At 41.1% G+C, this 26,248-nt stretch overlaps 1 protein-coding gene across 2 annotated transcripts in view; it reads right to left on the bottom strand.

Moving 5' to 3' along the window:
* The window catches only part of kif16ba (kinesin family member 16Ba), a 118,403-nt gene that overhangs the window by 5,512 nt on the left and 86,643 nt on the right, over window positions 1-26,248 (bottom strand). For both annotated transcript variants that reach the window (XM_059648322.1, XM_059648323.1), the window contains one exon: window positions 432-515. In XM_059648322.1, the coding sequence (XP_059504305.1) occupies window positions 432-515 (84 nt within the window). The remainder of the gene's footprint in view (window positions 1-431; window positions 516-26,248) is intronic.

Raw genomic sequence — 26,248 nt, 5'->3', positions numbered from 1 at the left:
TCAGTCTCATTTGTAAATGGGTGCATTACAAAACAGCTGCGAACTAAAGGGTTCTGAAGCTGTACTAGACTCAAAACATTAACTGTTTCTCCCTCCACAGATGCTGCCAGACTGAGTTTTTCCAGCATTTTCTGTTTTTATTTTAGATTTCCCACATCTACAGTATTTTGCTTTTGTACAAGTGGTCATCTAATCAGCATTGCCATCATGTTAAAAGATGACATTGCCCAAAACATCAGTTTTCCTGCTCCTCTGATGCTGCTTGGCCTGCTGTGTTCATCCAGCTCTACAACTTGTTTTCTCAGATTCTCCAGCATCGGCAGTTCCTACTATCTCTGGTACTGCATTTTTTGTTCACTGCTGAATAGGGTAATATTAACTAAAAAGAAAAAGTTGTTTTGCATTACATTTGAATTAAACCTAAACAATACCTCCAAGTGGGATCGTCTCTCAGCAATCACTCTTTCATCCCGGTTACCAAACAGCTTTTTGGGAGGGAATTCTAGACCGCCAATCTGGAAAATGTAAGGAACAATGTCAGCATCATTTGCCAAAAGTTAAGAAAACATTGAACCTCTTACTAAGGCAACAATTGCAGACATCTGGTGCAGGGTACATCATTCCCATCCTATCATTCGGGGTGCATGTGCATTTTTTTTTGCAGATAGTTTTGGTCGCTGAGCCCAGGCTCATCCACTCCCTTTGGTTTTCTTCCTCCTTTGCCTCCCTTCTTTTTACTTTTGCATTCCTCTTTGCTTTATTTGAAGCCTCCAGTGCAGCAATGCCAGGATGAGCTGGACACAGCAAGACCCCTGGTGGCCCCAGCCTGGGTTCTCTCAGCGAGTAAGGAATAGGTCACAGGCTGACTCTCCAGCCCAGACTCTCAGTCCAGGCAAAGGCTCCAGGTCTGCAGCTAGGTCTGGGCACCCAAAGGATGAGAAAGGCAGTCTTGGCCTAGCTTGGTGATCTCCTGGTGTAGCTGTCTTGGTCTAGCATGGCGGTATTCTTCAGAGGAGACTTCCATCCTGGTATTCTGCAGCCCCGTGTCATGGTCTCATCCTGGCTGCATCTTCAGGGTATTCCATCATTCCTTAAATCAGCTTTCCCTGAGCCCAGGAGCCGTTAACCAAACTGTGATGAACTTTGTCTTAATTATTACTTCTTTATTATTAGTATGACTTCTGTTATTGGTGTAGGCTCTGTGGTGGGCCACCTTACAAAACATTTCACTGTATTTTTAGTGTAAAAGTACATGACACATTTCCATTCTATTTTACTCTGAAGGCAATACATAAGCTGCACACAGGCCAAAAAAATGACTGAAAATGTTTGATTTTATGAACTGTACTTCAGTAAATGCTTGACTGGATCGGACAGCGTTTCCAATAAAGGTGAATAAGAACAAACCTTAGGACTTTTCAAATCACAGACCACATAATCAAAATAAGTGACAATAGAATCCACTGAAAAATGGAGAAACTCAAACTTAGTTAATGGCTAAATACTACTGTAACAAACTATTTAGCTAATACTGTCTTCTTTTTGTACTTTAAAACTACAGAATGAGGTTTTATGCTCACACTCCCCATATTTATAATCCTTACAGCAAACAGATTTGCTGTTAGCTTCCAATGGATTTTCACATTTGCCAGCTTTACCAAGTAGTAACTTTGAATGACTACATCAAGGCGCTATCCTTAGTTATCAGAGAACTTCGCAAACACACTACTGGCAATGAATAAAATCTGTTACAATCATTCTTCCTCTTTGATGGGAACTACACAGAGATGATTCCTCCAGAATTTTTAGATAGTAACATACCGTGCAGCTTCAACTAGTGACACACCTTCGTGCATCTAGCTGTGGTAGCTCACAAAGCTAAGCAGCAGCTTCCATCTCTGGACTACATAGAACTGCAGTCCGTCTAAGGCAGTAGTTTGTCACTAAGCCTGTAACCGTAATCAAACATGACTGCTTCTGCACTCTTTTCCCGTGGCAGCACTGAATATATTCGATTTGCATCCAGATGAAAAAGCTATTAGCTATCTACACTTCAACATTCTTTCATTTTAGAAGTACATTGACAATTTACAGCATAACTACTTTCAGTGTGAGATTTCCAATAGTTTTCTGAACTTTAGGAGACTCAGGAACTGACCATCCACTGTGAATTTAAGAATAATCAGTTCTAAAGGACAGTGACTGAACCCAGTCTGCTTTCTCTCCACAGATGCTACTCGACTTGCTGAGTTTCCCCAGCAATTTCTGTTTTTGCTGTAAGGCTTGTAAATCTGTGGAGTGTGTGAGCATAAAACCTCATTCTGTAGTTTTAAAGTACAAAAAGAAGACAGTATTAGCTAAATAATTTGTTACAGTAATATTCAGCCATTAACTAAGTTTGAGTTTCTCCATTTTTCAGTGGATTCTATTGTCACTTATTTTGACTATGTGGTCTGTGATTTGAAAAGTCCTAAGGTTTGTTCTTATTCACCTTTATTGGAAACGCTGTCCGATCCAGTCAAGCATTTACTAAAGTACAGTTTATAAAATCAAACATTTTCAGTCATTTTTTGGCCTGTGTGCAGCTTATGTAGTGCCTTCAGAGTAAAATAGAATGGAAATGTGTCATGTACTTTTACACTAAAAATACAGTGAAATGTTTTGTAAGGTGGCCCACCACAGAGCCTACACCAATAACAGAAGTCATACTAATAATAAAGAAGTAATAATTAAGACAAAGTTCATTACAGTTTGGTTAACAGCTCCCGGGCTCAGGGAAAGCTGATTTAAGGAATGATGGAATACCCTGAAGAGGCAGCCAGGATGAGACCATGACACGGGGCTGCAGAATATCAGGCTGGAAGTCTCCACTGAAGAATACTGCCAATCTGAAGACAAAGACTGCCATGCTAGACCAAGACAGTTACACCAGGAGATCACCAAGCTAGGCCAGGACCGCCTTTCTCATCCTTCGGGTGCCCAGACCTTTCTGTTTTTGCTTCAGATCTTTGCCATGTGCACTTGTTTGTTTTATTTCAGCAAACTTGGGATATGCTGCCATTGTGACTAAACAGAAACATATTACACCACTGCCTTGGTAACACAATGCAGGCATCCATTCAATGTTCACCAAGCTGGGCCCATTGTCAAGCAAATTTCAAGCACTCATGTGATCTCTTTCCTTTTAACTTAAGATGAAAGGCAGCTTGAAAACAGATTTTAAGATTAACAAAGTCACAGCCCATTTTGATTCCCCAAGTGAGGCCACACGCTCAAGAAAATGCAATAGCCTAATTAATAGCCTAGACTTCAGCTTAATCAATCCAGGTGCACAAAGGCCACTAAGGAGATAACAGTAAAATCAAGGAAGGACATCTGTCCTCCCTGAAGGGACCTGGAACAATGAGGAAGGTTGTTTGCTCAATTTGGTTTGTAACACTGGATTGATGAGGGCAAGGAAAAGGGATGAAAAGTACAGATCCCATCAATGGGGAAAAATCCTGGGGTACACTCAAAGCTTCGTATATACTTTGATAACATCCTTTGTGGACAAATCAGACAAAAATTACAAAATATAACTGAGGTTACTGAAACATGATTAAGTGTTCTGCCCACATTTACTGCAAGCACTTGTGGTGGTCATACTTGGCACATTACTTAAGTTTCACACTGCCAGGCTCATAGCTTTAGTGACTGAACACTTATTTTATCCTTGTGAGGAAATGAAGCCCACAGAGTAAACAATATTGTGGGGATGCTTTAGCTGGATTAGGAAATCAATGCAGAGAATCCTCCAGAGACAAGGACTGAGAGATACAAGGAAAAACAATTAAGAAAGAAATACACTACATTGTTTTTCCACTGTGGTGGTCTGTGCCAAAGACATTTTAGTCATTATTGTTTGCAGTGTTCATAATGGCCAGATTCTTCCCAAAGGGACGAGAAAGAAAAGAAAGCAATCAGCAGAGCTATGCTGATCCACTCAGTCACCACAATAGAATATGATGTGTTTGGCCCACGGTTCATAAAGAATGATACATTGCAATTGACAAGTTGTCTACAGCTGTTGTAAACACCCACATCACTTGGTCAGAGTAATTCCATAAAAGAATGACTAAATAGATGCACATGTTGCTGGCATTGTACATCAAAGAATGATGATAGATTCTCCTGTCTCTTCAGTGAATGACTGTTCAGTAAAAAAAAAGGGGAGGAAAAACAAGACTTTACAGTCTAAATTTTTTGTTGTCTCTTGTAATGGCATTAGGCCAACTCTCAACTGCTCAAACGATTGTAAATATTGCAAAAGATGTCAACGTTGGGAAGGCCAGCGCTTTGCACATTGCTCGTTTGTCCTGAAGAGCATGGACTCTTCCGTTTGAGTGTCAAATTCACTGATGGCACAGCCTTTACCAGTTGAGTCTGCCCAAGGTTGTTTGTTCCCCTGACGTACTGGGGCCCAGCATGCAACCTCAGACTACCTTTTAGGTCGTCTTTCTACCCAAGTTTGGGATGTCCCGCAGTTTGGGTTTCTGTGCTCAGCTGGCCGGAGGGTACTGCCTTTAGTGTTCAAGCGTCCTTCTTAACAACCACATGACTGGCCCAGTAAAGCCAAGCTCCGAGTAAAGGCATGCCCTTAATGCCAGGTATGTAACACTGCATGAATGAAGGCAGAGAGAGATCCCATGGTCAATCAAACCAGACCTCTATTAACAATGGGCAGGTCAACATGGCCAAAGACTTCACTTTTACCACACCCCCAAAACATTCAGCATTCCATATACCTTTCACTCAGGGCTTTGCAATTTGTTTAAATTTATAAAATAGCTATCATTATAGGCCAACTGCATTATTTCTCAATGTATCTCATTTTCTGACTGGCATGTTGATTGTACGTTTCCTACAGAATTATTCTTTAAACATGATACAGCATACTTAGAGTAATGTCTGAGCTGGACTGACAACCTGTTATTCACATTTGCAGATTACTATCCTTGCTTTGTTCTAGATGGTAACAGAAATTTAGCAGTGAAATGCTGGAGTGCATTTTTCTGAACTATTAGCAGAACTCCTGTGGTGATGACATGAATACTTTGGAGACCACAGCACAGATGTGATGTTGCAATTCTTTTAAGGCCATTATTGTAGCAGTCACTGTGGTAATCCACGCAATTGCAGATGCTTGCCAACTGATATCAATTAGAAGTAAGTTTGCCATTCATTTTAAGTTACTGCTCATAAGAATCCAGGGTAAAACATCTACAAGTTTCTTCCACCTTAAGATATGTTCTTGTAAATATGAAAAAAAAATGCAATATTTGTGACATGACACCCAGGGCTGGATTCAAAGCAGCCCATCACAGCAGGAGACATGGCAACTAAGGCCACTTAATAGCAGGAGAGGCTGCGTAGCTATTTTCTAATCAACCTGCTCAAAGATGTTATCTGGAGCAGGGGACTTGAACCAGAGACTCCTGGTTCAAAGGCACAGATCCTACACTGTGTCACAAGCTCTCAGAGAGGTCATATATCAGTCTGCCTCTAAGGAGTCCCTGTGGGAAAATCGTCCATTCACCATGGGATGTTATTAACAAGCTAACTGACAGCAACGATCCACAGCCCTACGGAACTCAGTGACAGCTCAGAAATGAAGTGCGGCTTTTTCATGTCTCCTCTGTTCAGCGAGCCTGATCATGCATATCTGAACCCTGTTTTGAGGTGGGAAGGGTTTGCTGTTTCAAATGCATTTAAAGTTGGATTGCAGGCCTCAGCATTTTGGTGACAAGGTGGCCAGTGAAAGCCACTCCTTTGCCCAGACCTCTGACTCTCATCTCATGTTCACTCATCCAAGTCCCAGGATCCATGACACCACCAATCTCAGTTTAGCTGTCAATGTCTAACCGACCAGGAGCTCTGTGGCTGGGAGTAGAAGGACTTGCATCCCTGGTCAGTGAGTCCAGAACTAGAAGACAGTGTTCCAGATGAACAGACTAGGCATTTAAGACCAAGATGAAGAGGGTGGTGTTACTCTACCCCAAGGAGGCAGAAGTTCAGTCATTGAGCATGGTCAAGACATGGCAATACAATTCTTGATATTAATGAAAAAAGGGATTTGCAGAAAGCATGGAAAAGTTGTAAATCAGGTAGATGATCAGCCTTTATCTGAATGAAATAATGATGAAACAGGCTTGTGCTGAAGGGCCTATTGTCATTTTCAAGTATCTCCACTTGTAGGGGAGCACTTGATCAATCACATGAGGCTAAAGATTTCCAGAATTGTATTTTCCAACAGTCAGAAATTTTGCAGTCAAAGCAAATTAGTGAAGGAAGGACAGAACCCTCACCCCAGCACTGAATCACATTGCAGGCGATAACTATTTGATAAGGGAAACCATGAAGCAAGTGGTGTCTACAAGTTACTGCATTGAAGCAGTTCAGTTGATATCAATGCTGTGGGAAGCCTTGATTGTGCATCACCTCCTGACTGCTGCAAGAAGAAATATAAAAGCTAGCAAAGTCTTGGAATGGGAAAAGAAACCCTTCACTACTTTGAAATCATGTGACAGAAGAAAGGGGAAGGAAAAGAATTGGAATCTGCTTCAGAAATTTTGTGGATTCCGATGAAATTTCCGTACAGAACGCTCATGTGATCTTGCTTGGCAAGGTGAAAAAGAATGAACTCAGGCAAATTGATGTGCAGATGCAGCAATTAGAGGAAACAACACTTCAAAGAAGCATAGAAAATTGCTTTTGACAGTTCAAATACACTTTTTTCTGAAAAGCAACCAAGTTAGCATTGTCATTAAATAAAATGTAGTTTAGATGATTAGATTAAATAGTGTAGGTTAGATGGGCTTGAGATCGGTATGACAGGTCGGCACAACATCGAGGGCCGAAGGGCCTGTACTGTGCTGTAATGTTCCATGTTCTAAAGTTTGAAAAACATTTGTTTGAACTGAAAATCAAATGATGATCAAGAGTTGCTGCTGCATAACTTGGTTGAATCTGTTGACAAATTACACACGTGAAACAGAATTCTGAATTTGAATTGTGGTTTTTTTTGGTAAACATTGCAAGACAAACCTCAATATTGTTGCTGCCACTTCATATAGAGTCATACAGCACAGAGACAGATCTTTGGTTCAATTCATTTGTGCCAACTAGACATTCCAATCTGATCTTATTTCATGTGCCAGCATTTGGCCCATCTATTCCTATATCCATCTAGATGCCTTTTAAATGTAATTGTACCCATCTCCACCACATCTTCTGGCAGCTTGTTCCATAGACACACCCCAATCTGCGGGAGAAAATTACCTCTCAGACCCTTTAAAAATTTTTCTTCTCTCACCTTAAACCTATTCCCTCTAGTTTTGGGCACCGTCCATCCCCCCCAATGAAAAAGACCATAGCTATTCACCCTATCCATGCCCCTCATGATTTTATAAGCTTCAATAAAGTCATTCCTCAGTCTCCAACACTGGAGCAGAAAATAGCCCCAGCTTATTCAGCCTTTCCCTATAATTCAAACCCTCCAGTGCTGGCAATATCCTCAAATTTATTCTGCACCCTTTCAAGTTAAACATCTTTTCTGTAGAAGGACGACCAAAATTATATTCAGTATTCTAAGAGTAGCCTCATCAACGTTCCATACAGCTACAACACAACATTCCAACTCCAAGACTCAATGCACTGACCAATGAAGGCAAGTGTAACAGAAACCTTCGCCACCCTGTCTAGCTGCGACTCCACTTTCAAGGAACTATGAACCTGCATTCCAGGTCTCTGTCTGGCAATATTCCCCTGGGCCCTACCATTAGTCATAAGAGTTCTACCAAAATATAATACCTCACATTTTCCAAAATTAAATTTCAACCACCACTCCTCGGCCCATTGGCCCTTCTGATCAATGTCTCATACTCTAAATAAATAGTCCTCACTGTCCACTAAACCCCAATTTTGGTATCAAACTTACTAATCATATTGCCTACATCCACATTCAAACAATTTATACTAATGATGAAAAGCAGTGGACCCAAAATGGATCCTTGTATACAATCACAGACTACATTTTGCTTGATAGAAATAAAATCTAGAAAAGGGAACATTGTCAGTAACATTTTCACGTATGGGAAGCGTTTCCAAAGGTTAACTGAAGATTGTTCTGAAGAGGGCAGCACGGTGGCTCGGTGGTTAGCACCACTGCCTCACAGCGCCAGGAGCCTGGGTTTGATCCCACCCTTGGGCGACTGCCTGTGCGGAGTGGCCATGCTAAATTGCTCAGTGATCTGGGATGTGTTAATTAGAGGGATGGGACGCTCTGAGGGTCGCTGTGGACTTGGGCCAAAGAGCCTGGATTCTTGATGATCGATGACATTTTTGTAACTAATATTTTAATAGGAGCCTTTGATAAATTGATAATGCTCAGCTATTTAGTAATTCATGCAAAGTTCTCAGAATGTCTCACAGAAGAAACACACAGATTTTAATTGCATTTTCTGGCTTTGAGAGCAGAGGCAAAACAAAAAGGATGTCAATATTAAGTTACCTTATGTTAATGCCCTGGGTAAAACCTCAATGCAAGCATTTTGTGTTTTCTATCTTTCAAATACAAAATTAAGCCAGTAGGTAGAAAGTATGTACGATATAGAATATTCTCCCCATTTGAATCAAGAAGCAAAATAAACAGTGTACTCAAATATACTAAGAACAAGCAACCCAGTGAAATTATTCCCAATTTATCTAATATCCTGGTCTTTATTTCAAACAGATGCTTCCTCTACCTCCTCCACCACAACCCAGTCTATATAGGAAAGTTTACTTTTAAATTGAAAGAATTAAACACTTGCACATTTCTAATAAAAATATTCCTCCAATTTATTTAGAATTAATGCATCACCCTTCCATAAGGACATATCTATTTTTTAATGTTATCATGCCTTAGTTTCATTTTATAAATATTATCATTTAAGGTTTCGGTTTGCCCTGAAGTCATTTCAAAGCATACATGGACATTTCATCTGAATCTTCAATTTTAAAGAATGTTTTTAAGATGAAAGATTGGAAATGGAGGTTGAGAGAAGTTTGCATATGAAGCAGTTACCTAAACTCCCCTATTTGTGGTAATCCATTTAAATCCGGTCAGCTGAAATCAATTTTGTAAAGAAATATTTCAAAGCAAATGCAGTGTGTAACATATCACAATTCATTATCAGCAAACCAATCAGCAAAGAGGTTTATTCTAACTGAACATGAAAGGAACTCCCCGAAAAGCACCTTTTCTTACTGAATGCAAATATGAGCTTCTTTGATTTAGACTGTAAGCACATGCAAAGCACAGCCATCATGTGAAGTACATGTACACAATGCCAAGAATCTGTTGTGAACAACTTCTTTCATGGGATATGGTTGCCAATTGCAAAGGCCAGCATTTGTTGTCCATCCATAATAGCGGTTTAACTGAGTGGCTTGCATGGTCTTTTTGGAGAGGGTAGTTAATAGCCTGGAGTCTCACGTGCGGCAGGCCTGGCAAGGATGGTAGATTTCCTTCGCTAAAAACGATACCTACGAACCAGATGGGTTTTTACAACCACTGATGATTGTTTCACGGTCACCATTAGGTGAGACTAGCTTTACATTCCAAACTCTTAAGTCATTTCTAACTTCACCATCTGCCACAGTGAGATTGGAACACATGCCCCCAGACCATTTTTCTGATATTCTGGAATACTGGTTCAGCAACATTACCATTATGCCAAAAATGCTGGTCAGATTACATTCATTCCAGATACATCAACTCTGGGTGACTTGGAATCACAGGTGTCACAGAACAAAAGGCAAAGGGAGTGGTGACGTACGTAGGGAAGAGATGTCACAATATTAACTCTGGCCACAGATAGTGACAGACCAGAGGTCCTTCTTGCTGTTTTGGCACCAGTTGCTTCAACTCAGCAAATGGGATGCATCTCCTACTACTTAACTACTTCCTCCTTATTGCCTTAACGGTGAGTTGCCTCTAAGTGCAGTGAAGATGTTGGTTGTAGGCTAAGCTTCACTGTTGTCAGAAAATAGGTACTTTCCACAGTTTGCATGGAAGACTCCAAACACACACCGAGCATGTTTATTGCATTTAGGGTTACGGCAGCCAGTACAGAATTGGTGTGGAAGGTTCAGGCCAATAACTGGAGGACCTAGTTCCCTAACACAAGAATGACATCAGTTGTGAATCATAAGTCACAAGACTTGTATTGATCAATACCATTCCTCTTTTATACTCACAAACTTAAGACAGCTTGGTCAAAAAACACTGCTGCAGAACCTGTATTTCCAATTCATAATCCTGTTCTGCGAGATGTTTACTTTGTTAAAACAGGCAATATCAAGTGTGATAAATTCCCTGTGAGCAAAAATTACGAGCAGTATTAGTCATTCTCTGCTCAAGGTGAAGAAGATTTAAACTCACTCTGTTGGTGGAGGAACCTTATCAAAAGGAAGAAAATGCCAGGTTCAATGTCAGGGAAGTGTCATCAGAGGAAATATCACATTTGGACATTTGTGGAGGAAACAGAAAACAGGCTCCTCAGTGCGTGCAGGCAGAGTCAGCCAATGCTTTGATTCCCAGTTGGTATCCATAATAGTATACGCAAGAGGGAAGTGGGGGGTGGTGTATGTGAAACAGAGGGAGGCGGACATGGGGAGAGAGAGAGACAGCAAGACAGAGAAAAATCAGGATCAACTGAAACAGTCGCATGGTTGGACAGCTCAATATTATTTTTAAATAACAGTAGCAGCCACTTGGCAAAACACCACCAATAAACCCTGGAAGCGTACCAGCAAAGAGGAAGAAATAATCAAGAAAAAGAAAGTGGCCTTGATTTTAAATAAAATTGAAACGAAAACAAAACAAAAAAATTAATTCAACAAAACACAAATGTACTGAATCTTTGCAGAACACCTCCGCTCAGTTCGCAACAAACAACTGCACCTCCCAGTCGCAAACCATTTCCACTCCCCCTCCCATTCTCTAGATGACATGTCCATCATGGGCCTCCTGCACTGCCACAATGATGCCATCCGAAGGTTGCAGGAACAGCAACTCATATTCCGCCTGGGAACCCTGCAGCCTAACGGTATCAATGTGGACTTCACCAGTTTCAAAATCTCCCCTTCCCCTACTGCATCCCTAAACCAGCCCAGTTCATCCCCTCCCCCCACTGCACCACACAACCAGCCCAGCTCTCCCCCCCCCACCCACTGCATCCCAAAACCAGTCCAACCTGTCTCTGCCTCCCTAACCGGTTCTTCCTCTCACCCATCCCTTCCTCCCACCCCAAGCCGCACCCCCATCTACCTACTAACCTCATCCCACCTCCTCGACCTGTCCGTCTTCCCTGGACTGACCTATCCCCTCCCTACCTCCCCACCTATACTCTCTCCACCTATCTTCTTTACTCTCCATCTTCGGTCCGCCTCCCCCTCTCTCCCTATTTATTCCAGTTCCCTCTCCCCATCCCCCTCTCTGATGAAGGGTCCAGGCCCGAAACGTCAGCTTTTGTGCTCCTGAGATGCTGCTTGGCCTGCTGTGTTCATCCAGCCTCACATTTTATTATCTTGTTTTCTTGTGCTTTGTTTCAATTGTCAGAGAAGATGAACTCTGAAGATCTGGATGAAAAATTTAAATTTATACTTGAATACAGGGAGATTGTTCAGTATGCTCACAGATGACATGAAAGGAAGCGATGCACTTGAGCAGGACAACCAAGGCAAAGGAATACATGATGAACAGAATGGCCCAGGGAAATACCAAGGATCAGAGTGACCTTGGTAAACATGTCCATCAGTCCTTTAGTTGGCAGGAAAGATAAAGTGGTCAAGTCATCATATGAGATACTTGCCTTTATCAGCCAAGGCACAGAGTTTAAGAGGTTATGAAGGAACTGAAAAAAAGTTGGTTAGACCACATCGAGGATTGGTACAGTTGTGCAATGCACCTTATAGGAATGATGTGATCGCACTGGAGACAGTGCAGGGGAGATTTACCAGGGCTGGAGAGTTTCAGTTATAAAGAGAGATTGGATCGACTGAGGTTATGTTCCTTGGAGAAAGAGAAGACCAATGGATGGGGCAGGGTGGGGGGTGCTCATGATTGAGATATATAAAGTTGAGGGGGGAGAAAAGCATAGACAGGAAGAAACGTTTCCTCTATGTAGAGAGCATAGATGTAAAACAAGTGGAGGTGGTTTAAAGTGGGATGACGAAAAATGTCTTGCTATGTGGAACTTACTACCTGTAAAAAGGATGGTAGAGGCAGAAGCCCTAAATATTTCTTATATGTTATGAGATGTACATTTGCAATGGCAAGGCATACAAGGCTACACAGGTGAAGTGCCCAATCAAAAAGCAGAATATTTCAGATGCTGTAAATCTGAAACAAAAGAAAGCACTGGAAAGGAATCAGGAGGTCTGGCAGCATCCATGGAGAGACAAATACAGATAATGTTTCAGGTCTGTGATCTTTCATCAAAGATGCATGCAAGGCATAGGCAGAACAGAACAAAATGAATGTCCATAAGTGGAAGACCTTAGAGAATGTGCAACAGAAAAATGAGATTCCCGGGACCCAGGGCAATGGAGAGGAGGCAAAACAAAAAAAGAACAAAAAGATGCACCTAGAGTAGATGCTGATGTCCAGATTTTTTAAAGCCATCAGCCAAGTCATGTAAACAGTAATGGAACTGCAGCAAAAGGATTTTCTTACTGATTTAAGCACACGCAGTCCCCAGGTCGGAAATGGGTTCTGTTCTAGAGTCCACTTGCAAGTCAATTTGTATGCAAGTCAGAACACAATGCAGAGCAATGTAAAGAAGCCGTGCACAAGTACAGGAAACATTTGGATGTCAGGTCTTTAAAATTACAACCTGCATGAGATCACATTTGCAAGTATGAGTGTTCCTGAGTCAGACGTTTATAAATTGGAGATCCCTTGTGGTTTAAAAAAGTCACCAAATATAATTGTTTATTTATAAATCATAAAACATTTTCAGAAAACTGCCAGGAGATATTAGAATAAACAAGATTCTGATGGTGCTTGACAGGGTAGATGCTGAGTGGATGTTTCCCTTCATGGGGGCAGTCTACAACCAGGGGGCACATTTTAAGAATGAAGAGGTCCTCATTTAACACTGAGACAGGGTGAAATTTCTTCTCTCAAAGGGTCATTAAATCTTTAGAATTAACAGCATTATGGAGAACAGGTAGTAAACTGGAGTTTAGGTCACAATCCCATCAGTCATCTTATTCGGGCAGCAACATGGCACAGTGGTTCACATTGCTGCCTCTCAGCACTGGGGACCCAGGTTCGATTTTCGCCTCAGGTGTCTGTGCAAACTACACACAGACATTCTCCCCGTGTCTGCGTGGGTTTCTTCGGGTGCTCTGGTTTCCTCCCACAGTCCAAAGATGTGCAGGTTAGGTGGACTGGCCATGATAAATTGCCCATAATGTTCAGGGATGAGTAGCTTAGGTGGGTTATGGGGGATGGGTCTGGGTGGGATGCACCGAGGTTCAGTGTGGACTTGTTAGGCCAAAGGGCCTGTTTCCACACTGTAAGGATTCTATTGAGCATAAGATTTTGCAACAGGAGTCAGCCATTCATCCCTTTGAACTTGCCCTGCCAATCAATAAAATAGTAGATGATAACCTTTGATTTCCTCATCGATCACAAATATATTCTACAGCCTAGAATAAATGCAAAAATACAACTTCCTTAATCTATAGTTTTCTTTTCTAAAAGTAACCACCTACTAGACAGGAAAAAAAAGTTTCATTTCAGTCTTTAAAGGGGATCTCCTATTCTTAAATGTGGCCTAGTTATGATTTCCCCCACAATAGGAGCATTGGCCCATATCCACTCTGTTTCCTCCTCAGGTTCTTATACATTTCAAGGAGATTGCCTTTCATTCTTCTAAAACTTCAGTGGGTATTGGCCTAAACCATTCAGCCTTTCTTCACAAGGTAAGTCCTTTATCCCAAGAATGAGGAAAGTGAGCTTTGTCTGAAATGCTTCTAATGCAATTATGTCCTTTACAAAAAAGGACCTGGAACCTTTTCATTGGAGAAAAGGAGGAGGAGAGGGGACCTAACTGAGGTTTACAAGATAATGAGAGGCATAGATAGAGTTGATAGCCAGAGACTATTTCCCAGGGCAGAAATGGCTGACACGAGGGGTCATAGTTTTAAGCTGGTTGGAGGAAAGTATAGAGGGGATGTCAGAGGCGGGTTCTTTACGCAGAGAGTTGTGAGAGCACGGAATGCGGTGCCAGCAGCAGTTGTGGAAGCAAGGTCATTGGGTTCATTTAAGAGACTGCTGGACATGCATATGGTCACAGAAATTTGAGGGTGCTTACATGAGGATCAATGGTTGGCACAACATCGTGGGCTGAAGGGCCTGTTCTGTGCTGTACTGTTCTATGTTCTATGTACCGTACAAAATACTCCAGATGCAATCTCACCAAGGCCTAATAAAGGTGCAGTGAAGATCTCCTCCTTTTAGGTTTAATTTCCCTTGCAAAAACAACCTTCCATTTATCTGAATTACTTGAGAGATGGGAGATGGTGATGTAGATGTAGTGGTAATCTCAGTGAACCTGGATCCAGAAGCGCAGATTAATGGATTACAGATGGTGCAATTTGAATCATAACATTAGTGAATCATTTGGGTTTTCACAATGAGAGATAACAAGATGTAGAGCTGGATGAACACAACAGGCCAAGCAGCATCGTAGGAGCAGGAAGGCTGACGTTTTGGGCCTAGACCCTTCTAATGCCCTTTAGCGAAGGAATTCTGCTATCCTTACCTAGTCCAGACCACTGTGACTCCAGGATCATAGGAACATGTGACCAACTCTCAATTGTCCCTCCCCCAAAAAGAAAAACCACCAGAATGTTTCCTGTCTAATCTGTTTTCACTCTTTGCTGGTCTCTTCCCCTTGTTATCCAATAATCACCACTACCTCCAAGAATCTAGCTGCTTTCTGAGGCACTAATCTGGTTTCTTGTCCATCAGCAATTTGAATTCTCTCCAATTAAATTCCTTTCTTCCTACATAGTTTTAACTCTCTTTCCTGACCAATGTCCTATAAATGTCCCTTTATCCAACACTAACAACTGACAAGCCATTACCATTGCTATATACTGTACTGTCAACATCCTGAGGTTACCACTGACCATAAACTGAGCTGGACGAGCCATTCAAAGAACAAAACTGTAAAAACATGCCAGAGACCTGGGATTTTGCAACAAATAACTGACAGTCTGACCCCTATAAAGTCCAAGTAAGGAGTGTGATGGAATACTCTCCACTTATCTGGATGAGTGCACCCTAACACCAAAGAAGCTCATCACCATCCAGGGCAAAGCAGCCTGCTTGTTTGGCGTAACAAAGTGTGCAGCTGGATGAACACAGCAGGCCAAGCAGCATCTTAGGAGCACAAAAGCTGACGTTTTGGGCCTAGATCCTTCATCAGAAAAGGGTGGATGGGGAGAGGGTTCTGAAATAAATAGGGAGACAGGGGGAGGCGGATCAAAGATAGACAAAAGGAGAAGATAGGGGGAGAGGAGACAGACAAGTTAAAGGGGTGGGGATGGAGCCTGTAGAGGTGAGTGTAGGTGGGGAGGTAGGGAGGGGATAGGTCAGTCCGGGGTGGACAGACAGGTCAAGGGAGCAGGATGAGGTTAGTAGGTAGGAAATGGAGGTGCGGCTTGAGGTGGGAGGAGGGGATAGGTGAGAGGAAAAACAGGTTAGGGAGGTGGAGACGAGCTTGGGTGGTTTTGGGATGCAATGGGGGGTGAGGGGAGATTTTGAAGCTTGTGAAATTCACATAGGAACCTGGCAGCCCAATGGTATGAAAGCGGAATATGAGTTGTTGTTCCTGCAACCTTCGGACAGCATTGTTGTGGCACTGCAGGAGGGCCAGGACGGACATGTCGCCTAAGGAATGTAAGGGGGAGTTGAAATGGTTTGTGACTGGGAGGAGCAGTTGTTATTGCTTGTCTGGCATCAATGTTCACCGCCTCCACGAGTAATGCACATTGACAGTTTGCACCATCGCCAAGATGTACCACAACAACTCACCAAGGCTAAGCCTAGGTGGCCAAGGGCAGCAAATATATGGGAACGTCTGCAAGTTCCCAACTAAGTCACACAACACCCTGACTTGAATGACATTACTATTCCTTAACAGCACAGGGTGAAAATCCTGAAACTCCATCCCTACCTGCATTATAGGTGTACCTCTACTACAAGGAATATAGCAGTTCAAGAACACTCTTCTTTTCCCAAACTACAGCACAAAAAATGCAATTCTCCCACCCCTGAAGAATTCACATCAAATTCTAAATGAACACTTCTTTCCACAGATACTGTCAGACCTAAAGTTCTCCACCTACCAATGCCACCCCCACTCCTCAAAACAGGCTATTCAGCCCAACAAGTCCACACTGATTCTGCAAAAAGCATCACACCCAGATTCACCCTGTACCCTATCCTTGTCATCCTGCATTTCCCACAGCTAATCTACCTAACTTACACATTCCGGGACACTTTGGGCAATTTAGCATGACCAATCCAATCAACATGCACATCTTTGGACTGTGGGAGGAAACCAGTGCACCAGGAAACTCTCACAGACACAGGGAAAGTGTTCAAACTCTACACAGACAGTAGACAGAGGGTGGAATCAAACCCAGTCCCTGGCACTGTAAGGTAACAGTGCTAACCACTGAGCTACTGTGCTGCCCATTTCTCTAGCATTTTGTTTCTCTTTCAGATTGCTAGAACCTACAGTATTTTGCTTTTATTATAGCCTAAAAGACATCTCACTACCACCACCCTCTAAAGGGCATAGGGGATGGGCAATAAATGCTGGCCCAGCTTGAGATGTCCACACCCAATGAATTAAAAGAAAAACCCTGCTGTATCATTCTTTTTCATGCTACCAGTCTCTAAAACTGCACCCACTGTACCTCTTCCTTTTACTCTCCATCTTCAGTACCACTTCAGCCAACTGTTTTCCACACCTTAATGACTTGATTTGGGAAGTGAACACCTTCACTGTTCATAGAAGTTGATATATTGAGGAGCTGAACAGCCTTTCTCTGTGGTGTAATGCAAGAACATTTCTCAGATGGATAAAAGTGGCGTTTTCCATCTTTTTGTAAATAAACAATGCACAAACTTTATAGCCTATTCTTCAATTCTGTTTTTGCCAAAGGGCCTTTCTCTCAAAGAAGAAATGATAGTGATGCAAGACGTTCTTGATGATTCCAATATCTGGCCTAACATCTTGAACTGCCATTTGAAAATAAATACCTTCAGGCTCTCCTGATAAACTGCCACTAAACTTCAGGTCAGAATGCGCTCTGAGCTGGAGCAAACAGTCTATATAAGGGAATAAAAATGTATGCTTAAAACATTATATGTCATGTCAGTTTGCTACTCATTTTAAGCTCCTGGGAAGATATATTGAGCAAGATTGCGAATAATGCAACTGATCACAAGACCTGATGGATTAAAAACTCCTTTCAAAATGGAATTCCATTAAAGTTAAAAGTTGGTGATCAGTATATGACCTCAGATAAAAAGTTCTTCACTTCGAGGCACAACTAATATTTCCTGGCCAGAATATGGATGATTGTCTAGGCAGTGCACATTCACACACTGCTCGAAGTGACAGGGACTGATTTTGCATGCTCAAAATTCGTATGTTACTATTTTGCACTCATCGCATTTTCCTGAAGAAATCTCCCTGCCTGTAATCACAATGTTTATAGACTTTTTAAAAGAGACGCTTAGCCTATTTGCTTTAATGTGCATTTAAACAGGGCTGTGTAACTGAGTAAATCAACTTTGCTGTAAAATAGTCTACAAGTCTCACATCACCTCCATCTCATTAAGTGGCGCACCATTATCAGTGGCCACTCTGCATTTTCAAAATCATGGTTGTGAAACAGATTCAAACTATGACCACAGATGTTTTCCCACAAATATGTAAGGAATCATCTTGGGAGACTGTTCTCCCCCCCCCCCCCCCCCCCCCCCCCGCCCCCAACCCCCCACATTTTATTGACTCTAATACATTGTCCAATGTTTTATACCTCAGCAGCATTACAAGGTCCCAAAAAACATTAAACGCAAGTTTGTGCAAAATGGCATATTTTCCCAGAATAAGTGAAGACTGCATTTCTCAGAAATATGATTTATCCCATAATTAACTGCACCCCCACAATAATTAGCATTAACAGTTGTTTTGAGATGGTCAGTGGCTGAGAACATATCTTTAGGACACCATTTGTCCAATACAAAATTAGGATTTTAATGATGCTGGACAAGTAACCCAGAACTCTGGGTTAATTTTGAAGGAATTGGTGGGATTTGAACCATGACAGATATTGAAATTTGATTTCAATGAAAAGTCTGAAACTTAAAGAAAAGCTAATCCAATGACAACCAAACAACTGCAGTTATTTTTAAAAAAAATCTGGTTCACTAATGTCCTTCAGGGAAAGAAATCTGCTGCCCTGACCTGGTCTGTCCTACATGTGAGTTCAGAACCACAGCAACAAGGGTGACTTTTCGAAACGGGCAATAAATGCTGACCTAGCCAGCAGTATGTGGTTTTGAAGAATGGTCACTGGACCAAAAACATTAACTCTGCTTTCTCTCCACAGATGCTGCCAGACCTACTGAGTTTTTCCAACAATTTCCAATTTTGGATTTCAAGAATTTTTTTTGTCCAGTGAATATAATCCTGACCAATCCAGTCTCTGCTCGTATCAGTCTTGCCATCCAAAAATCAGTCTGGTAAACTTTTATTGCACTCCCTACATAGTCAGAACATCTTTCCTCAGATGGGGAGACTAAAACTTCACTCAAAATTCCAGGTATGGTCTTGCCAAGGCCCTGTGCACTTGCAGCAAGACAACCCTGTTCCAGCACTCAAACCCTCTGAAGACCAACATACCATTTGTCTTCTTCTGTATTTGCATGCTTACTATCAGTGACTAGTGTAAAAAGATGCCCAGGTCTCATTGTACTTTCCACTTTCCCACTATCACCATTCAGACAATAATCTGCCTTCTTGTTTTTGATACCAAAGTGGATAACCTAATTTTTCTTCATTATACTTCATCTGCCCACTCACTCAATTTGTCCAAATTGTAGTGAAGCATCTATGTATCCTCCTCACAGTTCACCCTCTAACCCAGCTTTGTGTCACCTGCAAGAAATTGCATTTAGTTCCCGCACTGAAATCATTAATATACTTCATGAATAATTGGGGACTGAGCACTGATCTCTGCAGTACCCCATAAGTCATGGGTTGCCACTCAGAAAATGACCCATTTATTCCTACTGTTTCCTGGCTGCCAGCCTGCTCTCTATCCACGTCAGCACACTATCTCTAATCCAATTTTACATGCTAATTTCATGTTCACTGAACACCAGTGAGAACAACTCCTCATTTAATAAATTTATTTAGTTTTAAACTGCAAGTTTTTGAACATGAATATGAACATGAATTGCCATATAAAATGATAACTGACCTTCACCTTATGCAAATAATGGGAATGGACGTCTAAACATATTAAGATAGGAACAGGTGTAGGCCCATCAGCCAGTCATGACTGATCTGTGGCCTAACTCCATACTCCTGCCTTTGGCTCATATCCTTTAGTACCTTAGACTGCTTCACAAAAAAATTCTCTGTTTTAAAATTACCAACTGATCCAGCATATACGGCTGTTTGTGGAAGACAGCTTCAAATATCTAGTGTAGGAGTGCTTCCCAAAATCTCTCCCGAGCGGTCTGGTCCCAATTCTCAGATTATCTCTCTCTTAGTTCCCCAATTCCCAGTTATTATTTTTACAGCCTTTGATCAGATCATCCCTTAACTTACTAAATTCTAGAGAAAATAGGCCTAATTTGTATAATCTCTCTGTGTAACTTAACCATTAAAGTTCAGGTATTATTCTTGTAAACCTATGTTATACTCCTTCTATTGGAGAGAGATTTTAAAAAGTGGAGTCCAAATGCTGTAGTCAGCAGCATAAATTGATCTTTAGTCAGAGCTCCTTACTGTACAACCTGGAAGAGGTCACTGGAGACAGACTCTGAGACATTCCCCCTATCCCAATGAAGTGCAGGATATTTATACATTCTGTGTGGCAATGATAATACGCAACATCGGCACTTGCTACCACCACTCTGCCTCTATCTACTTACACACTTCACTATAATACGCCATTTGGTTCTTGGTGTTTATACCATTCATTCTTCAATCTCCCCCTGCTTGAGGGGGGATGGAGCTTGTCCCTACCTACAACCATTTGCTAAAAATTTCTCAATGTTAGCTTGTTAGTTGCACTTATAATTGCAGCATACCTACATGTATATTATGTCATGGCAATTACTTAAAACGCCTTTGATTGTGGCGAGATTAGACTTTGCCTTCTACACTTTACTAAACAACAAGTTTTCTCTTCCCACTATGATTTCTTTGAGGTACTTCATTGTCTTATCTGGTTTCCATGAACACGAAGTCTATGATTCAGACTGTGAAAACTGCAGTCTCAAAAAATAATTCTCTGCATCCAAAGGTAACTTCAATATCCTCTAAGGCCAATACACCCTTCCTAAGTGTAGCGTATAGATCTGTTCACAATCCTCCAAGTGGGGTCCAACAAGGGTTTTGTATAACTGCAATATAATTTCATCACCATGCACTCCACTCCTATAGATCTAAAGACCAGCATTCTATTACTTTTCTTGATTATTTCCTCCATCTGTTTGTGATATTTTAAGGATCTTTGCACCTGAACAACAACCTCCCCCTCCCAAGTCTCTCTGGACATCCACTGTGTTTAACTTCACACCATCTAAAAGTATACATCAATCAGAAACATCAACAAGGCAAATTTCCCTAAACTCAAACCAGAATACAATTCATTTCAACACTTTATCGACAAATATTTAGTGAAACATTGCCAAAAAATATAGATCAGTTATGTCTCCAGATTAAACAATTAAAATGTCATTAAAATCATCCTGGTCACATCAGACATTGGCTTACAAAGCTTATACTGCATGAAGCAACACCACTCTGCTCTCCTTTTATATTCCAGTCAAACTCCTGTGCCACCACAAATTAAAATCAAAGAATATGGGTACTCTCGTCTATACACGACATTCTATTGCTGATTTTCTTGGGATTTTCCCTTTGACAGTTTCCCTCCAACTTCATCTGTTGTTTCTTTTCTCGCTGTATCTTTCCATCCTGTTTAATGGATAATTACCGAATCAACACATTCCATTGGTTGTAAAACAGAGTGATCTCCTGAGGCCCTGAAAAGGCTGTGCATATATACAAGTCTTCTCTTCAAATGCACCAACTTCACAAAGATGACTGGATAGTTTAGGCACAAATTGCTACTTAAACAGAACAAAGCAAATTATCCAGCAGCTTGGGGTCATTCATGATTCATTGTATATTGTTGGACATTTTCACATTGCAATTGCTGTTAAATTTACCATTTTGTCATCAGGGGAATTTGTTCCACATATATAGAAAAATTTCCATTGAGTTATTTTTGGTCATGTATTTAAACATGAGTTGTTTCCACACTCATATTTAGTTACAATGGAGCAACTTGCATCGCTGTATGAAGTTCCTTTTTTGTTTCGTTGCTCATCAACACTAGGGAAAGGAATTTATTCTGTCAGACTCACAGGCCTAAATATTTGTAAAGACAAGCAGCCAATTTGGTAAAGACAGGCAGCCCCTTGTTTGTAATAAAAAAATCCAGATATCCTTTGCTAAACATGAAAGGCACTATTTTTGCAAAGTGCGGGGCTACTGTGCACATACATGGCTCACAGAGGCAATAGCACATGATATTTTAGGCTGATCTAAATGGAACTTCAAAAACATTATGTGTGCAGGCCTGGTAGGAGGTTTAAAACTGCCCTAGTTCTTTAAACAGGCAGGATACCCTTTCAAATATGGTCACAGGACACCATTAAGAAAGATCAGATGTCCTCTGGAATTGTTAAAAGTAGACATGAATGCAAAAATTCATTGGAACAGTCAACAGGACATGTCAAGGCATTTAAACTTTCTGCCCTCTAAATAGTGAAAAGCTTGCCTGCAAGGTTTAAAACGAAAATAGTGGTTGCTATTTCACTGACTACTGACACAGACTGGTGAGTTATTACAGGACTAGAGTTGAATGATGGACTTCACAACCTTTCACCACAGTTTGGTATGTGTCAGCTCACATTTTGATCGACAACCCTAAGAGGTCATAAACTCTAAAGAACATAGAACAGTACAGGCCCTTCGGCCCACAACATTGTGCTGACCTATTATCGTAGCTCTCTCAACCTTTCCTCTGCCCTCCAGTCCAGGCAGTATCCTGATAAATCTTCTCTGCCCCCTCTCTGAAGCTTCCACATCCTTCCTGTAATGAGGCAACCAGAACAGAACACAATATTCCAAGTGTGGTTTAACCAGGGTTTTATAAAGTTACCGCATAACCTCGCGGCTCAAATTCATTTCCCCTGCCAATGAAAGCCAACACACCATACACCCGCTTAACAACCCTATCAACTTGGTTGGCAACTTTGAGGGATCTATGGTCGTGGACCCCAAGATCCCTCCCTAAAGCTGAACTATAATTTATTTTAGAAACATTGAAATTCAGAGGAAGTTAAATGTAGTGCATGCATTGTTAATCACTGGGTTTTCTTTTATTAAATTAGGAATTTGTCAACAGACATTTAAACCTATTTCATCTTCACAAGAATCTTGAGGTCGGCTCCTTGGTGGATACTGGAACAGTGGATGTAAGGACAAAGAAGAGTGTATGGGAGAATGGGTAGACAAAAGTTAGTACAGGGGCTAAAAAAAGGTCCCAACGATGGGTGGAGGGTCTTAGGTTGGTATTGAATATAATAGCTGCCAAGGGAACGTGTGGGAAGCCTGAGGTGACAGATTGGCATGATGGAGCATGTGACATTAAGAGGAAGTAAGAAGTGAGGGTTGGATAAAGTGCAGAGTGCCAAAGTAGATGTTTCATTAGCCCGTCTCCCCACTTGTTCCAAGGGGCTTTCTTCCAGATCAGCTTTTCAGAGTCTTCATTTGTGACTGGGCTCTGTGCTCCCAACTTTGAGCAAAAAAAAAACAGGCTTCAGAAAAGTATATCCAAATTGAGTTCAAAGCCTCTATCATACATCTGAAATGTGCTCAGAACTTCAGAATAGTGCACAACTGCATCTGACTGGCAAAATTTTCATTTTTTTGCATCAATCCCACTTTGGCTTCTGCCTACAAGTACCACATAGCAAAATGCCAATTATCAGAAACTGCAATGAGAAACCAAATAAAACTTACTTCAAGCAACAACAGCTAATAATAATAAAAATGTCAAAGGCACCAAATCCTCCTATTCTAGAAACACTATGATAGAAAGACTGAGAACATGTTAACCGGAAGAAAACTCATACATATTCTACTTATGTTCTGCATGTGACATCATGGAAACTTAAAATATTGAGATAATAAATCTTCACAGAAACAATGAATTACATTTATAACATTGTGAAGTGCCTGCAGAGATGGAGGTTTACATGCAAGTCTTGAATAGTCATATTTTGCCTGAAACATAAGAAAACAAACAAGCTAACATGACATTTGATCCAATGCTGGAGTACTTGAATTATTAAAACAAAATATAATTAAAATCAGTTATTGGATTTTTATGTATTCCATTAAAAATATCAGTGATAGGGATCTGAAAACAAACACCAGCAGTTTTAAATTGCTTCTATTGCTGTCATTCCATGGCTAGGAGATGCAAGGTTTAATAATAATGCTGGAGATTAGTAGACTCAAAGGCCATACGCACAAGCTGTCATGTGTGTAACCGTCAAGGACAAAGCCTCAATGTCCTGCAAATCAGCTGGGTGCCAGCTGGAACAACCACACCTGCAGGCAAACTGTAGCACAGGGACAGCACTTCACTCAACTATTATGCTTACAGTTCCTTGATGTCTCTCAGGCAGTTCTGAGGTACGTTGATCAGATCTGATACATACCTTGCAGTTTCAGAATTATACAGCACAGACAGCATTCTTTCAGCCTACTGTGTTTGCACCAGTTTTTTTTCCAAAGAGGAATCTTTGAAATAAGGGCCCCAATTCTCCACTCTTCTGCATATCGATTTTTTCTTCTTAAGAGCATTTATCCAATTTTCCATTCAGGGCTACCACTGCATCATTCCAGTGAACAGTCATCACTCACCTGAAATGTTAACTCTACTTCTCTCACCACATGCCATGGCGCCAGACCTGAGTATTTCTAGTATAAAATAAAACAGAACCACAGGTGCTGTGCTCTAACAGCAGCGGTTTAATGGTCTCGAAACATGAATATTTCCAGCATTTGGCTTATTTTTCAGAATTCACATATCTGCAACCTTTTGCTTTTATATAGGCATCTCGTCCCTCCTTATTGAAAAGCACAGTGTCCACCCTGTCCTCACTTTGTTAAGCAGTACATCCATGTCCATTGGCACCAAATGTGGGTTGGGACCGGTGGTCCATTAACACTTGCCCACAGATTGTTACCCACCCAAGGCTGCATTTGAATTTGCATTTGCCCAGACATTTTTCTGCCTTCTTTTCTTCCTGTTAATAAACCTGAAAAAGAAATGCTTGCCCCGTTTGTCACCACTTACCATGTTCACTCATCCCTCTCATTTTGAGCTGAACAGAATTTGTGCATTCGAATGGCTGCCAATTGTACACCAAATCTGTGTACGGAATATAATAATTCAAACAAGCTGACCCTGCAAAGTGCACAGAGGATCGCCTAAGCATTCATTGCAAACACTTCATTTGTTTTGCAAAATTGGATTTTTTTAAAAAAAGATCAAAGAGCATACCCTCAACATTATAAAATAATGCCAATTCAATCAATTAATTAATGAACACAACGCAGTGGGTTAATTAGTGCTGACCGCCTGAATCCCACACAAAACCCATATGGATCACACTTCTCATCTGAGGAATGTTAACACAATAAAAGGAGTAATTTAAATACAAAAAAGGCAGAGACAACGGTTGCAAATAACTAACAATATGGAGCTGTAGGAATTGTAGTTGTAAGGCCACCAGCAAATTTTGCAAGTAGATGATGAAACACATGGGAAATCAATTTAGGCGTAAAGTCATTCAGGTATTGAAATGTTTACTGAAAAAATGGTATATCACTATTGAATCAGGGTAGGATATTAGAAAATAAAAACAAGCACTGCGGATGCTGAAGATAAACAAAACAGAAAAAGGTGCTGGAGAAACTCAGCAGGGCTGGCAGCATCTGTGGAGAGAGAAACAGTTAACGTTTCGGGTACGGTGGCCCTTCACCAGAACAGATATTAGAAATTCTACTAAATATATCGCAACTGGCATTTAATGGATGAGGTTATAAAGTATTGTCTAATATTGTACAAATATTGCACAAAGGTGAGATTTCATTTTGTTCCTTACTTTTCTGCCAAACCAGCATACTTGTGATGCATAATGAATCACCCAAAACAAACTAACTTTTTGTTAAATTCATATTTTCAACTATGATTTTGGGATAGGTCTGAATAGGAACATAGGAACAGGATTAGGCCATCGAGCCTGCTCAGCCATTTAATATGAACTAGCACTTTAATGCCTTTTACCCAGGCTAGCCCTATAATTGTTTATGCCATTGACCGTCCAAAATTTAATCAACCTCTACTTTGAGTATATTTAAAGTCCAAGCTTCCACAGTCATCAGGGGTAGGAAATTCCACTGACTCTCATTCCTCCTTACCCCACCACCGCAAACAAATTTCTCCTTTCCTGAATAGAGTCCCTTTATTTTTAGATTGCACTCCCTGGTTCAAGGCTCCCCAATCAAGTGAAACACCTTAGTTGACTCTATCCTGTTTATATATTTTGTAGTGTTCAAAAGAGACTGCCTCTCATTCTTCGAAGCTCTGGAGAAAACAGGCCCAAATTGCCCATTCTCTTTCCCCATAGTTCTGGGATAGCAGGACTGTCCTAAGCCTGGTTAAACTTCACTGCATTCCCTCAACAGCAACAATAACTGTTGATGTAAGGAGACCAAAACTGTACAGTGCTCAGTGTGTACTCTAACCAAAC

Source organism: Stegostoma tigrinum, chromosome 9 (genome assembly GCF_030684315.1).
Source record: "Stegostoma tigrinum isolate sSteTig4 chromosome 9, sSteTig4.hap1, whole genome shotgun sequence".
NCBI lineage: Eukaryota > Metazoa > Chordata > Chondrichthyes > Orectolobiformes > Stegostomatidae > Stegostoma > Stegostoma tigrinum.
Note: the sequence above shows the minus strand (reverse complement) of the source record. Positions and strands in the feature narration are given on the sequence as shown.